This window comes from Terrapene carolina, unplaced genomic scaffold (genome assembly GCF_002925995.2).
Source record: "Terrapene carolina triunguis isolate 2854851 unplaced genomic scaffold, T_m_triunguis-2.0 Scaffold93, whole genome shotgun sequence".
Taxonomy (NCBI): Eukaryota; Metazoa; Chordata; order Testudines; family Emydidae; genus Terrapene; species Terrapene triunguis.
In genome coordinates, this window is record NW_020664444.1 from 7094692 (window position 1) to 7109749 (window position 15058).

At 55.0% G+C, this 15058-nt stretch overlaps 1 protein-coding gene across 2 annotated transcripts; it reads right to left on the reverse strand.

The window, feature by feature from the left end:
• Window positions 1-152: 152 nt before the first annotated feature.
• On the reverse strand, window positions 153-14812 carry RAI1 (retinoic acid induced 1). Of its 2 annotated transcripts, XM_024217532.1 has the most exons (5): window positions 9197-14812; window positions 4770-4863; window positions 2451-2500; window positions 1640-1731; window positions 153-841 (listed from the first exon to the last, which is right to left on the reverse strand). In XM_024217532.1, exons 1-5 carry the CDS (start codon window positions 14798-14800, stop codon window positions 454-456), a joined length of 6228 nt encoding a protein of 2075 aa, XP_024073300.1. In that variant the 5' UTR covers window positions 14801-14812; the 3' UTR covers window positions 153-453. The 2 variants fall into 2 exon arrangements, with proteins under 2 accessions (XP_024073300.1, XP_024073299.1); XM_024217531.2 differs by lacking the exon at window positions 1640-1731 and having other exon boundaries at window positions 728-841.
• Between the last annotated feature and the right edge of the window lie 246 nt (window positions 14813-15058).

Here is a 15058-nt window from a genome sequence, read left to right on the forward strand (position 1 = left end):
ATCAGATCAGAGTGAGATATGGAGGACTGGAAAGCTCTCATAGTCCAGCTGTTCCAGAGTAAGACAACATCGTCAGTAACCCTTTTACACTGTACCCCCTCCCCGCCCCTCCCCCGCCCCACCCCACCCCCCCCCCACCCCTGTGCAGCTAATGTAGTTCTGAAACATAGTCTGTGTTTGCCATGGGTTTTGTTATTTGCATCATCTGGGACCGGGTCAGAGAAGCCACCGTCCACGCGCCGCCTTCGTTCTCTGGTCAAGGGAGTCCCACCGCAGCAGGTGTACCCAGAATCCACTTCAAAGGGAGGTGCTGAAAATGCTCCAGGCCGGGATTTACCTGGGGCCTTGTCCCAGGTGAAAGATGTTACTATCAGTGTCAGTTACAGGTCCTAAAGGGGAGAGGAGGAAAAACCTGGAACTGGATTTCTTTGCCCACTGGCTCCGGGGTAGAGTTCAGAGGGGGAAGGAGAAAAACGTGGAACTGCTTTTATGTGCCCACCTGGAATGGCTCTGGATAGAGTTCCAAGAAGACCCTGGAGCTGGATCTCCGTGCCCATCCGGAATGGCTCTGGTAGAGTGTTGGGGGGAGCAGAAGGGAAGAAGTAGAACCTGGAACTGGCTTCCCACCTGGCCTGTATTCTGGGTGCTCCCCCGTCCCAGGTAAACACTATTGCCCGGGGGAATGGACGCAGATGGGTACATTCTGCACTTTCGTCCTTGCCTTTCCCTGGGGGATCTCGTCGTTGGCAGCCACCGCTGAGACAAGCACCAAGGAGCCTTTGGGGTGACCTGGGCCTGGCGGAGGGGCGACTTCCCGGCAGATGGATTATAACGGCTGCCTCTGCAAAAGAAGCCGAACAGGTTAATGGATCGGCAGCGAAAGGGTTAACTTGCTGCTCTGGGGGGGCCCACCCCCTCCGAGGAGGAGCGAGAATGGTGTCGCCTTCCTGCTGAGCTGGCTGAATTCCAGGCCTGGCTTTGCCAGCACGCGGGGAACAGGGTGGCATGAGACTCCCCGGGTTCACCCTGCGGCTGGCACTGCTCACCTGCGCCGGGCACAGGGCAAAATAACAGCACGCTCCAGCCAGACTGCAGGCCCGTATCTGCAGCCTGTCGGCTCGACAGAGAGAACGGCCACCACCGGGGGGCAGGAGGACTCATCTCTCAGCAACCTGCCCTCCTCTGGCTTGTCCCTTTGGATTCAGAGCCACGCTAGCCATCTGCTGGCTTGCGGGTATCCTGCCCTCCCCAGAGTCTTCCAGAGAAAGGGATGCGTGCACCTCCCCCCGCTGCTGTCCTGTCCTTCCAACGCTGGTGTCCTCTTCGCCATTGGTCCTGTACCAGAGGAACTGCCCTGCACGGCCTGTCCCTCCAGCCTCCGCTATACACTCTGCAACTTCAGCTTAACAAATCCGCTAGTGGGAGCCTATTCGTCTGCGGGGTGCTGTGCATTTCCCCCGGGCCCACAGCCCCGGCTTCCCTCCCTGGGCATCAGCCTGGAGCAGCTACCAGACACATCTGCACATTTCTTCCCACTCATCAGACCAGCTGGTGATGACCTGCCCGGTCTTGTCCCGACCGGATTACAACCGACAGCTGGGCCTGGCCCAACCCGCCCCCCCCCATCCAAACACTCAACCCCCAAGCTGTGGGCACGTTCCCAGTCTGGATCCGGGTTGTGCAGCCCCGACCTCCCGTCTGATTGCCTGTAATAAGGTGCACATGCTGTAGCTGGGGAAGGAGAGAGGCAGGAAGTGCTTTTAGCGCTGATTAAATTATCGGGCCCCCCCGATCAGCATTTGGAAATGAGTTCCTGAGGGAAGACAAAGCCCTTTAGTCCCAGCCCTTCTCCTGTTGCTTTGTGGGGAGGTGGTGGCAGCAGCAGTGACACTCCTCCTCCCGCCCCCCCCGCCTCTTCCCCTCCAATGCTCCCGCTTCAACCTCACTTTGTTCCCTGCCTGCTTACGCCAGGCAGAACAACACCGACAGACGCAAACGGCTCAGGCAGCCCGCGGAGCAGGAATCTAGAGGCAACTTGACTCCATCTCTCTGGGAGCTGGAAGGGAAATCAGGGGGTGCGTTTCCCCAGGAGGGCAACAGACGTCTGGGACGAGTTGCCAGAGGCTGAAGCCAACAGAGCAAGGTGTCTAAAGAGGCTTCAGAGGGAGCTGAGATTTGGGGGCAGGAATGGAGGGCGACACGGCCAGAGTGCAGAGGTGGCTTGAAGGCCAGGCAGGAAGGGCAGGCCGTTGGGTTTGATTCCTGCTCCATAGGGCTGGCCATGAGCTGAGCCCCTGGGCTGGAAGGATGGCAGTGGGGCTACCCCAGCCAGCCCCCACTCCCCTCAGCCTGCTGGGGGCTGTGCAGGGGAACACACAGAATTGCCAGGGCTGTGGCCAGGGAAGCCAGGAGGAGAGGACAGATTCCTGGGTGAGGGGCTCTGGACTCACCTTATGTTTGGGACATTTCAGAGAGAAGTTCTCTTCAGTTAATAAACAACCTGCGAACGGAAAGGAGAGCCCTACTTTAGAGGGTGTGGGTGAGGCAGCTGTGTGTCGTCCCCCCCAGCCTCTCACAACCACCCACCTCCACCCGCCACTAGCCCGCGGACTGAGTGCTCTGAGCTGGGGGCGGTGGTGGAGCTGTGAAGCCTTCTCCCTACCCCTGCTGATTTCCCCTTTGCCACAGGCATTGTCCTGCAGTGGACTGAATGGGACTCACTCTAGTGTCCATAATGGCTCCTCCTCCAGCAGCCAGAGGGGCCGCTCCTGGCTGATGGGAAGCCCAGCTTACGTCAGCCACAGCTAAAGCCCGGCAGGGGCTGTGCCAGGCCCCCCACGGCTCCCCCAGGACTCCTCACCCTCGACCTGCAGCACCCACAGAGCTCTGCCTCAGCTCCTCAGCCTGGACCTGCTCTTAAAGCCCCAGTCCTGCCATTGCCCCTCGGCCCCGAACTCGGGTCTCTCCTGCCAACCGCACTTCGTTGCGCTAAATGAGTGATGGGGTTTGCTGCGGCCATGGTTTTGCCAAAGGGCTAAGCTGAGACTGGCCAAACTTCTTCCCCTGGTGGCTTGAGCGGGATTTGACGCAGGCCGTCCAGAGGGTCGAGTCTGGGGAGATCTTGCTCGGTGGAGCAGGTCCCGCCCCATCCCAACCTGGCACATGTGCCTGGGTGACTGCTGGGGGAGCTGGCGCTAGCTGGGAATAGGGCTGGCAGCAATTCCAGGCCTCTCCTCTCCACGGGAAAGCTCCCAGTACCAGTGGATGTCTGCGAGGCTGACAGTACGGCAGTCCAAGCTGTGAAAGAGGCCGGGGCGGCTCACAGCCTCCTCCGGCTCGACAGCTGCTCCCCGGTGAGGCCGTCAGGAGGACGGGACACAGAGAGACAGGGGATGGGGAAGAACGCTTGTGGCTGCTTTGATTCAAAAGCGCTTTCCCAACACCAGGCCCAACCGTGTGACTCCTGCGGAGATCTACAGGGCTGACTCTGGCCCCTTTACCTTAACTGCTTACTGCCCACATCTCCGTGCAGTGGGGTCCTCCCCCCCGTGGATAAACTGAGGCGCTGCGTGTGGCGGGGACTCAACCCAGTCCCCCAGGGAGCGCATGGCATGGATGGGATCAGAAGTGCCCCCCTCAGCCCAGCACCCCACACTGCTCTCATCCTTTCACTCTCACCCTTCATTCTTTCTTGCCTTTCTCACCCTGCCTTTCTGCATCAAACCCCCTTCTCCCAGCAGCCTCCAGGAGAGGGGTTGGGTGAGCTCTTAACAACTCCCCCAACGGGCATCTTGCTGCCTACAACAAATCTGCGACATGGCAACGAACTTCACAATACTGCAATGCCCTTCCCTGCACAAGTCCCTTGGCCGGGACGAAATCCTCCCTGAAATCTGTGGGGAACAGAGTGAGGCTCCAAGACTGGCCGTGGCAAAGTGCCCAACGGTGCCACGCTGAAATTACCTTTAAGACCCGGCCAGTGGTTTTTGACTGCCACATAAATACCGTCCCATCTCTCTGGCGCACGTGCATGGCAAACTGACACTGGGCGGTAACAAAATCGATTGCAGGGGCGTGCAGAGAATAACACATTTGGTCCTGGCCTGTTAAAAAGGTTTTTCCCTTCTCTGGAGCCTTCCCGATACAGATCACCAGTAACTCTGGCACCATGAACGAATGGGAAGTACCATTATACCCTTTCACAAAGGGGGAAACTAAAACCCAGTGAGATCGAGTAACTTGCCCAAGGACATGCAACAAACCTACGGCAGAGGCAGGCGTAGAATGCAGGAGACCTGACTCCCAGCCCCTCTGTTCTAACCACATAGTGCCACCCTGTGAATGATCACAAATAGGACATAATACAAACTAATTAGACCAGCTGTGGTTCCTGTGAAGGGGGGACTAGGCCCGGAATAGGAGGCGCGCGGGTCAGAACTGGCGGTGCACTGGCAGACCTGCTGAGGGAACTCAGGCCCGGCATGAGGGGCGGAGGGCCGGGTCTGAAGTGCATTGGAGAGCACAGACAAAGCTGGGTGCAATGCGCTGGTGCCTCTCGTTTATGAACCCCCAAATCCCATGGAGCGTTAACGCTCAGAAAGGGGGTCTCCGAGCCAGCCGCAATGGAGGCTTATTCCCCACCTTGTAGAACTCTTCTCATGCACGGGACTTGGGAATCGCGCCAGGAACAACCGAACCCTGGGGAGCAGGAAGTTGAGGTCCTTCAAGCCCTCATGACCCAAATCCCTCCGCTCCTAAGCGAGCCTTACCTGTGTCAATGGCACATGCGTAATGATAGGTTTGGACACATCCCTTGTGGCAGCACCCAACGGTTGCTCCTGCTTGTTGGCAACTAGAGCATCTCTTTAAATCCACCAACGGGGCAGCGGGGGAAAAGAGAGAGAGAATCCAGTGAGGTCCAGCGAAGTAAATCCCAGATACAAGAACTAGCTAGTCCCCTGGCAGCCACGGAAAGGCCAGGAAAAGCTGTCACCTTCACATCCCCACCAGGTTCAGATTCACCCCGTTCCTTCCTCAGCCCCACAAAGCCTGGTTGAGCCCTACTAACGTTCCCACACTCATTCATTTCCCCAGGACGGTGAGGTGTAACCCTTACTGGGGATCTGGCAACAGAGCATGCTTCCATTGCTCCCACTGACTTCAGTGGGCACATGGCTGGTCCCTGGGATAGCACTCCTGCCCCCTTCCTAGCCCCTCCAGTACAGGAACTCTGTCCCAGTTACCACCTTTCCCCCCACAACCACTAACGAGTGAGCCTATGCAATGGACATAGCCTTTAACCCTGTCCTGTCCACGGCCTACCACTGGGTTTTGTTAACCACCCCTTTTCCGGTGACTGGAACCAGAATTGCAGGCCGAAGAACACCGGTAACCAGACCCAAATTTGAACGCTCGGAGGCTGTGGCAACCCTTTATGCTCTAAAAGGGCATTAGCCCAGTGGGGTGTTGGGATGGGGTGGGGCTAATGCAACCCGACTGTGTGTCAGGGGAGGCAACTCCTCTTATTGCGGTGGGACAAAACACTCTTCTGGTGACTGCCCAATGAACTTGCTTGATGTATAACAGGCAAAATACTCTGCCCTTCCTGTTGTCTTCCACCAGAGGATCTCAAAGCAGTTCCCAAATATTCATTAATCCTCACAACCCCCTTGTGGGCTAGGTAAGCGTCGTCCTCTCCATTTTACGGAGGCACCCACAGGTGGAGTGACCTGTTTGAGGCCGGCGAGTGAGTCAGGGACAGAGCTGGGTCTAGAATCCCAGCTCTTCATGTGCTCCAGTCTCCAGCTCGCCCTGCGCTGCGTGCGAAACGTATATGGATTTTGGGGTGTGCACCTCTTTCTGCACCGTTCTGGGAACACGAGCTGTCCCTTACAAGGCCTGGTACAACTCGGAGTCTGTGTACGCTGCACTGCGTCAAACGGCAGTGCTGGAGAACACCCAGCCAGGGGCCTGCAGGTGGAAGGGTCAGGAGAGAGAGGGCACCTTGCACTGTGCAACCTGCAGAGGCCCAGAGGGAAGGATGCATGTGGAGCATAGCCCAGAAGGGGAAGATGAAAACCCTGGAACTGCGGGGAATTGACTGTTTGATCCACTCTCCTCATGCTAACTGATCCCAGTTCCTAGCCATGACATGGGGTTCACTGCGTTAGCATATCCTCGGGCCACATCCGCTCACTCACGCCAGCCCTCGCTCATGCCAGCCTGCTCTACAGCAGAGCTCGAGAGCAGAATTGGCCCTGTGCCTCTCCCCCGTCCTGAGACTCAGCAACTCCAAGGTACATCACTTACAACAGTACAAGCGCGAGGTGCAGGCGAATGGCGGTCCAAGACAAGGGATGGTTGAGCAATCGCTACAGACCCACCCCTGTAGGGGCTTTGCAGCTGGGGACAGAGGGCGAATGGATGTTTAAAATGTTCCAACCCTGATTATTTCATAAAGCTATTTAAATACCAGTAATGACATGCTGTAAAAACACAGCAGAACGCTTTATAACATCCCATTATCTGCACCCAGCGATACCTCTCCACACTCCGAGGGCCAGATCCTCGGCCGTCATCAATCAGGTTCGCTTTGCTGAAGCCAATGGAGCGATGCCGAGTGACACCAGCTGAGGATCTGGCCCTGATTGGCTCTCCTTTGCCCGGCAGGTTCTGATGATGAATTATTACCAGTTCAGTGGCCCCACTGCTGAGCATGGTGCTTCAGAGACACGGAAGAAGGCGCAGAAGAGATCTCTGCCCGGAGAAGCTAATCATCACTCTGCTTTTGAGCTTGTCTATTCTGCTTGTGGAACGGTGTGCGTACAAATGAGCAGACACACTTAGGCACAGGTGTAAATGCGCCCGACAGTGTAAATGGCCCAGGCTGAGGGACAGTCCAATGTGGCATATCCACTGACAGCCTCAAGCTAGTTGGTGTTTTGGGGCACGGCTGCCCCTTTGGTAAAACCATGGATTTATAGACTTTCAGCTGAACAAGGGCCATTATGATCCTCTAGTCTGACCACCTGCATAGCCAAGACCAGACAACATCACCCACTATCCCCTGCATCCAATTTTGACGGATCTAGAGGGTTTTTTTTAAGAAAAACATCAAGTCTCGATTGAAAGGCTTGGAGAAACCATCACATTCCCTAGGTAAATTGTCCCAGTGGTTAATTACCCTCATGGTGCGTCTTACTTGCACTAGATCCTTTTGGCACAGAAAAGAAAAGGGGTAGAAGTGAAGGAAGAAGGGTCCCTTTGCCCTCTACTCTGCCCGTCACTGTGGAATCTGGCCAGGCAGCTTCTGTTTCTTCATCCCATTTCCCCTTCCCCTTCCGTCCCTGTTCCTAGCTAGCATTGCACCTGAGACGCATGCCAAGCCAGCTGCGGTAAAGGTGGAACAGTTTGCTTCCAGCGGATCTCAGAGTCCCCACGGGTGATGGATCTCCACAATTTTATGGGAACATGGAGGGTCACCTTCCCGCATGAAGAAAGCTTAATTTAAGGCCAAAATAGGCATCATGAGTGGGATTTTCAAAGGTGCACATGTCTCACCGAAAGTCAATGGGACTTGTGCAAATACATCACTTGGGTGCTTTTGAGAATCTCGCCCATTGTTTTCAGCTTCTGCCCGGGCCTGATGCGTAATTATAGGATACCTATCGCCAGACAAACCCAATCTATGCCCGTGCATTATTTTTAATTTCCTGGGAGCAACATTTCTTAAGACAATTGGCGGGTTTTCATTGTTGCTCCTCAGGCTTTTTATTAACGCCCCGTTAAGCCTGGCTGTCTAACTGCATCTGTGGTGCTGCTGTTTACTGTGTGTGCAACAGCACCGGAACCGCACGGGGGGCAAGGGCAGGGTGCTATGGGAGACTGTTCCATCGCCCACCGCCCATCCACAGCAGGAATGTAACTAGAGCCGTGGAGGCTGGTGAGGTGAAGGTGAACATGCGAACGTGCCATTTGGAGCCAGTCGACAGCAGCAGGTAATGATCACGTGTCTGACTCAAAACGAGGTAGGTATTGGCTCTTCCTAATAAGACTCGGCTGGTGAATGTTTAAATCCCCTTTTCCTTCCATCTTCCTCTTCTATTTATTAACACAGTGTGAAGTCTGGGGACGCCAAGGAAAGCTCAATACAGGGCCAAACCCTGCAGTCTTTACCCAGGCTGACTTCCCACTGGAGTTGGCAGGATGTGGCCCCAAATGAATACTAAAGACACATGGCTGCTCATTAATTGGTGTTCCGGTTTCCAATGGCTTCCCACCAGGGGGCACGTGGCGTTTCGCTGGTGAAAAGGGCCCTGTGGGGGGTTTTAATTGCCCTATTTGAAAGTCGGCTGTGTTCTATTGGGACGGCTAGAGAACGGGCTCTATTCGGGACGAGCATCGAATGCCCAGAAGAACAGGAACACGTCATGGGGCTCAGTGCAGGGGTAACCGGGTGAAAATGCTCTGGCCTGCGAGATACAGATGATTTAATGGTCCCGTCTGGCCTTAACAGTCTATGAGCCTCTGACAGCGTCCCGCTAGCCTTCAGTCCAATATCAGAAAGGGTCCTCATGGGCCAAACCCCACATTTGCGTGTGGACGTTGTGCTGCATGTCTGTCTAGCTGCTCAACTGCAAAGGCGGATGCAGTCTCTGCGGGCACGTTCAGAGAGGCCCTTTGGGAATCTGGCGCTAAGCACTGCTGGCGTTACCTGTTTGCTCCTGCATTCAAACGGGGGGCACCCAGCGCAGGGGCATTCAGGAGGATGCCCTGCCTAGGCGAGGCGCTAGCTATCCGGAGGGCCTAATCGTGTCAGGTGCAGTGCACCCTTTGCTCCAGCTGAGGGGGCCCGACACCTTGCAGGACGCAACTGCGAGGCACCCGGGCTTGGAAATCCGAGCCTGCCTCTCAGGCACTGGAATGCCTTTCCTAGGATGGCCTCCTAAAGGGCTACACCTCGACTCCCCAGCCAGTGACTGCAAAGAATGTGGTTCGACTTGTTTGGAGGATACAATCCTTATGTCTTATGGTAAGGCTCCCCCCCCCGCCCCACGGACAATCACAACTGTGGGTTTGAGCTGCCCTCTCTGATCTGGGCGATCCCGGACTTTTGCTAACGGGAGGCGGGTGTGTAGGGCTGGTGAGCGGGTGTGCACGTTCCAAATGGCCCTTTAGCCTAAGGAGAGGCTCTTACCACTTCAGCAGCCACCTTTATCGCCTCCTGTAGCCCATACAGCTTCCCTGCAACCAGGTAAACCCCAGCGGTCCATATAGCACAGGCTTCATGAACCCAGTGCTCCTGCGTGTCTCCCACCGACTCCTGAGACGGGGACTCGGCTTTGTTGCACTCGTGCCGTCTGGGCTTCTCTGCCGCCTCCTCTCCCTCTGTCCTCTCATCACAGCAGTAACAGCTTTGTAGTTTCCTAAACATTCCCCTGGAACTCGACCGGAGCGCGCTCTGTTTCGCTGAGTCAGCGGCACTGTCCAGCCTTGGCGGCTTTCCACTGATTGTACTCGTTGTACAATTATTATCTGTCGTTTTGAGCGTTCTCTCTGCCGGCGAAGGCACAGGAGCCTCTTCGCTTGGCCCCTCCACTTTAATCTTTTCTTTCAGCCTCGATTTCTTTTTCGGCAGGCAGTGCTCCGGGTAATACGGCCCACAGAGGTCCCCAAGGTCTTTGTAATTGGCTGGGTTCCGGCAGAGGCAGCAGACCAGACAGGCTGCGTTGAGGGCCTTGGACACCACTGGGCCCAGGTGCATTGTGGAAGATAAAGGCAGCGCCGCTTTGGGCTGCAGGGAGGCCCCGCCGGGAAGCAGGGCCTGGGCCGAGGACGAAGGCTGCTGCTCCTTGTGGAGCCTGGCCTCCTCCCCGGCTGAGTTGATGACGGTGCAGGTGGTGGTGAACTCGTTGTGCTTTTCCACCCGCACGTAGGGGGAGAAGGGCGGCGCTCGGCTGTCCGTCCGCAGCCGCTTGCACGAGATGTACTTGAGCCTGATTTCGGGCTCCGCGGGGTTAAGCAGAGGGGCCTGCTGCCGCCGCCGCCGCTTCGCCCTGCTTTTACACCTGGAGGCCACGTTCTTGGCCTTGCTACGGGTGTGCCGTTTCCTTTGTCTCTTGGAGTAGCCGTTGTAGTTGGAGTGGTTCGCTCGCTGCTTCTGCGCCCGGGTTTGGGTCTGGGAGCTTCTCCCCTCGGGGGGTTCGTTCTTGGCAAAGTCTTTGTCCTCGGTCTTTGGCTTCTTCCCGTCCCTTTGTCCGTCTTCCCCGTTCCCCAGCGCGTCCCCCGCGCCTGCCCGCTCTCTGGCCGTCAGGAGCAGAGCAGGGGCGAGATGCGCACGCCTGTCCAATGGGTTTTTGGCCACGCTGAAGGCTGCTGCTTTCCCTTTTCGGTTCCTCTTCTTGGGCAGCAAGCTGATGCTCTTTGCAGCCATGCTGCTGCTGTTGTACTGCACTGTCTCGGGAGATGAATAGGCCTCACCCTTGAAACAGTCAGAGGACAGTTTCTTACTGTTCATTAGTTTTCCTTTTAAGGATCTGTTGTTCGAATTTCTGCATAATTGCTCTGCTACTGAAGCGGCAGGAGCCTTTTGTGCCATGCCCTGGTTTAATGGCCCCGCTTCTCCCACCGCTGGGGTTACACTTGCATTCTTTAAGGCCCGCTCCTTCTCCGCGCCGGCAGGGCTCAGAGGATTACTGTGTGCAGTAGCGGTGGCAGCGGCCGTTTTGCATGCAAACTTCTTTAAATTCGGCGAGGTGATCTTCTGCACAATGGCCTCCAGCTTGAGGCCCCTGCCTTTCCTCGGGGGCAGCACTTTTGTCTTCATGGCCCCCTGAAACGCTGCCCGAGAGGTGATTTTAATACAAACGTTGGGGGGTTCTTTAGCTGGAGGGGGCGTCAAGGCCGCTTCGCAGGAGCTCTTTGTGGGCAGTTTAGCTCTCGCCTTTTTGGTTGACGGCATCCTTTTAAAGAGATTGGGGGAGGCTTCGGGCTTCTCCTCTTTTGTGCTGCTGCTGCTGCTCCGTAAAACTAAATTTCTCTTTTTGGTAGGGATAGGGGACACGAAGGTGGATTTTCTCTTCAGCGAATGCAGCGGCCGCTCAGACATTTTGCTGCCCATTCCGGGCCCGGATTTGGGGAGTTTCATTCTTTTGCCCACCTTCCCTTCTTTGTGTGGCCCCCCTGGGGGTGTGATCTTGAAGGTGGGGGGTAGATGGTTGTTTGAAAGGAGCTTCTTGGGTGTTTTACAGTTTTTGAGCCTGACCTCTGCCGTCCTCTTCTCCCTTCTCCTTTTCGTATAGACCTCCTGTGTCTTGGTCCTAGATCGCAGGATCATGGATCTCTGGTCCTTCACCTCTGCATCTTGGGGCTCGAGGCCTTTAGCCTTCTGGCCAATAAAGTCCTCGTTCTGCACCAAGTTTGGGACCAGGAGAGAAGTGGGATCGCTGGGATTTTGGACAACTTTTGGGGTCGGTCTTCCGGTGCGTTTCCTGGCTTTGAAAGCAACTCTCTGCTTCATGCCACAAACTGATTTCTTCCCTAACTTTTCTTGATGGGCCAACACCTTCAGTCCTTCCAGTGGGGCTGGCGTCCTGGGTTCACTCAAGGCAGTGAAAGAGCGGGTACACATCCGAGCTGGCAAGCCTTCAGCTGGAAACCTAGGAGTCTGGCCATGGGTATTTTTGCTTGTTGTTTCCATCTCAGCATCTGGCCCTACACATGGATTGGCCACCATGCCAGCTGCCTGGATGTCTTTGAACAGGCTTGGTACTGGTTTGCTGGATTCCTCTCCTTCTGACAACCTGGAATGGACCCTCTTGCTGCGAAGAGTCTTGCCCCTAGAGATTGATTCTGATTTTACCAGCAAATTTTCCGGTAGCATTTGCTTCTTTACCTTGACCGACAAGGTCGTTTCGGTCTCTGTCTTCTCCTGGAGGACGCTTTCACCTACCGTTGTGTCCTCCTCAGGTTTTATGTGAGGCAGGGAAGATTCAAACCAACTTTTCACCTTGGTTTCAGTGCCGACTGCCGGACCTAAGAGGATAACAGACTGTCCAGACAAACGAGAGGAGGGAGCTGAATTTTCTTTCTCCACTGCGCTTACAGTTTCTTCTGCTGATACCGGCACATCCTTGGAGGAGAGCACTGCAGCATTCTCAGGAGGTTTAGGTGGGGATGTATCGTAGATCACAGACTTCTGCTCTGAACTAGCCAGCTCACACAGAGATGAATATTCTTCTGGTTCCAAATCGGACTCCTTCAGATCTGGAGATGATATCATCGGGATTTCACTGAAGTCCCCACCTGAACAGCAGTGCCTGGTATCCTCCAGCCACCTCTCACTATCTGCTTTGGTGGCCTCATCATACGTCAAAGTGTCTTCCTCTTCCTCCCCCATCTGCTGCTGGCTGAAGTCCTCGGCTTGTTCATTCTTGGCTGGCTGTTCGCCGTCACATATATCCATGCAGCAGGCATTTTTTTTCTCTTTGCAAGACCCGGCCAATTTGCTGTGGAACAAACCCTTGGAAAGATCTGACGATTGTAGGCATGGCCCAAGCTCCTTCCACCTCAGGCATGATTCACTGATGCTTTCATCTGGCCAGTCAAAATGCTCCATGGCATTTTCGGAACCTACTGAGTTGGCCGTGGTGTTTGAATAGCAGCTGTAACTGGCGGCCCCAGAACTCGAAGTAGCAGCTGGGATATTGGGTTTGGAATTATATGCCATGGAACTGGTGACTTTAAGAGCATTCTTTGTTTCAGTTGTTGTAAACTCCACCTGGGCATTCTCATAAACCTCTTCGCTGAAATCCTTACTGTTGTTTCCCCCAGAGGCTTTGTCTAATTTCAGGGGTTCGGTGTGGGTACCCGAGTCGCCTTGGTTGGACCAGGTGCTCTTAACCATTGAGTCCAGACACGTTCTGTGATTTTCTATATGGAAAGGGGATTTCGCGGGGTCTTTGTTTAAAGCGGGGGAGTTGGCCCAGGCTTTGTCTGCCTTCTCGTTGATAGCATCCTGTAGCACAATGATTTCGGAAGCCAGTTCCTCCTGAGACAGCGCACTCAGGAGCAGCCTCGGGCACTCCCTTTCATTGGTCATGTACTTGGTGAATGTTTCCAAGGGCAGGTTAGCATGAATACTCTGGAAAGAATCATCGGACTTTGTGGACATGTCGTCTGGAGAAGTCACCGAGCAGGTAGAGACCGACTCGGGCTTGGCCTTGGAGTTGCTGTTGACCCTCGCTGGACTGCGGCTTTGACTGCAATAAAGGAAATTTCTCTCTAGTTGATCTTCAGACCCGCTCAGATAATCGGCATCCTGAGCTTCAGCATGTACTGACTGAGGGGTGCTAAGAGGGTCCGACAGGGGGGTCCCTACCTGCTCGGCAGAGTATGTGCTACTCTCTGGACTGCAGTGTTGGCCTTTTAGCTGTTCTGGTGTCCTAGGAGGGTTTTTGATGCCTTTTTTCTGGGGCACAGCTGATTTTGAAAGGAGAAGCTGCTGGACAGTGTTGGAAATATTCTCGACTTGTGAGGTGAGCGCAGTTAGACTTTGCAAACTGAGATCGGACAGAAGATTTTCAGGGATCTTCTCCTTCTGCAAGTTTTTGCAGTTCCCAGACTGAGCATCTGGACTCGTCCCATCTGTTGGAGAAGGATTCAATAAAGGCATGAAATGGCTGTGGTCAGTGATGCCGGCAGGGAAAGACCCTGAGCTGAGAGATTGCTGGCTGTATTGGAAATTCTCCAGGTTTGGCATCAGAGGAGATGGAGTGGAGCTATAGGATGGAGATCTACCAACAGAACGAGCTGGAGAATGACTTGAGCTAGGACTAAATGTCTGGTAATATTGCTCTGGGGTCCTCACTGGAGCATCAGTCTGGCAATAGGTCTGGCCTGGCTGGTTATAATGTTGGTACTTTGCTAGGTTTTGATAGTGAAGCGTTTCCTGGGCATGATGCCTTCCTTGCAAGGGCTGCTGCTGCTGCTGCTGTTGCGGTTGCTGCTGCTGGTCGTAGCTAATTCGGTTTGCCTGATAGCCATGCAGGTTCTGTACTCGCTGCCCAGATGCTAGGTTAGCAGCACCTCCAAGAGGCCGCTCGTGCTGTTGGCTGGAGGGCGCGGTGCAGCTTTTATAGGAGTGAGCTGCCTGGCTCCCTCCTGGGACGGAGGAGTACGTCGAAGATGCTGGGAACTGGGACTGGGAGTGCTGGGTAAAGTGGCCGGTCTGGGAAAAGGACATGGGTGAGGAGACGTCATTTTGGATCTTCTGCCTTTGCAGCTTGGGATACGTCAAGGCAGGTGGCTGCGGCGGCGGCTGCGGCGGCAGGTGCAAGGAATGAGTTCGGAATGGAAGCTGAGCCGTTTGCTCGTGGTACTGCCGGCTGCCGGCGGGAGCCGGGCTCTTTTTCATCAAGTTTTCCTCATATTTTGCCACTCCTCCGGCTAAGGATTGCTGCTGAGCTCCCCAGGTCTGCAGGCTCTCCTCCCCAGAATAGCGGGCCGGGTACGGGCTGTTCTCTTGGACTGCATAATTCGAAAAGGCCGGCCGGCCTTGCAGCTGCTGGCCGGGCAATTGCTTATTTCCCCTGTGATATTTCTCCACGGCGCTGTTCTCGTACCCTGGGTAAGGCAGCTGCTGCTGACTGTAGTACTCTTTCGCCACCAGCCTCTGACGCTCGCAGTTCGGCCCTGCCTGACTTTGATGCCTGTAATTCTCCAGGCGTGATGTATCTTGTGAAGTCTGCTGGTAGTTCTGCTGGTTGCCATGGAAACCACACCTTTCTCGAAAGGACTGCATGGCTCGGGCTTGTTATCTGTGAAGAGAGAGAGAGAGGATTCAAATGAACCATTTTCTTTTACCTTAGGTTTGGGAGGGGGGGGCGTGTTATATTGTTGTTTGTTTGTTTGTTTAAAAGCCGGTGCGAGATATTAGAGATTTGTGCCTGTATTGCGGCTGTTGTTTTGCAATGCAGGCCTCCCGACTGTGCGCTACAGTCAGACCCACCCCCCACCCCTTAAAGGAAAACAAAACAAAATAAAAACAAAACAAAAATCC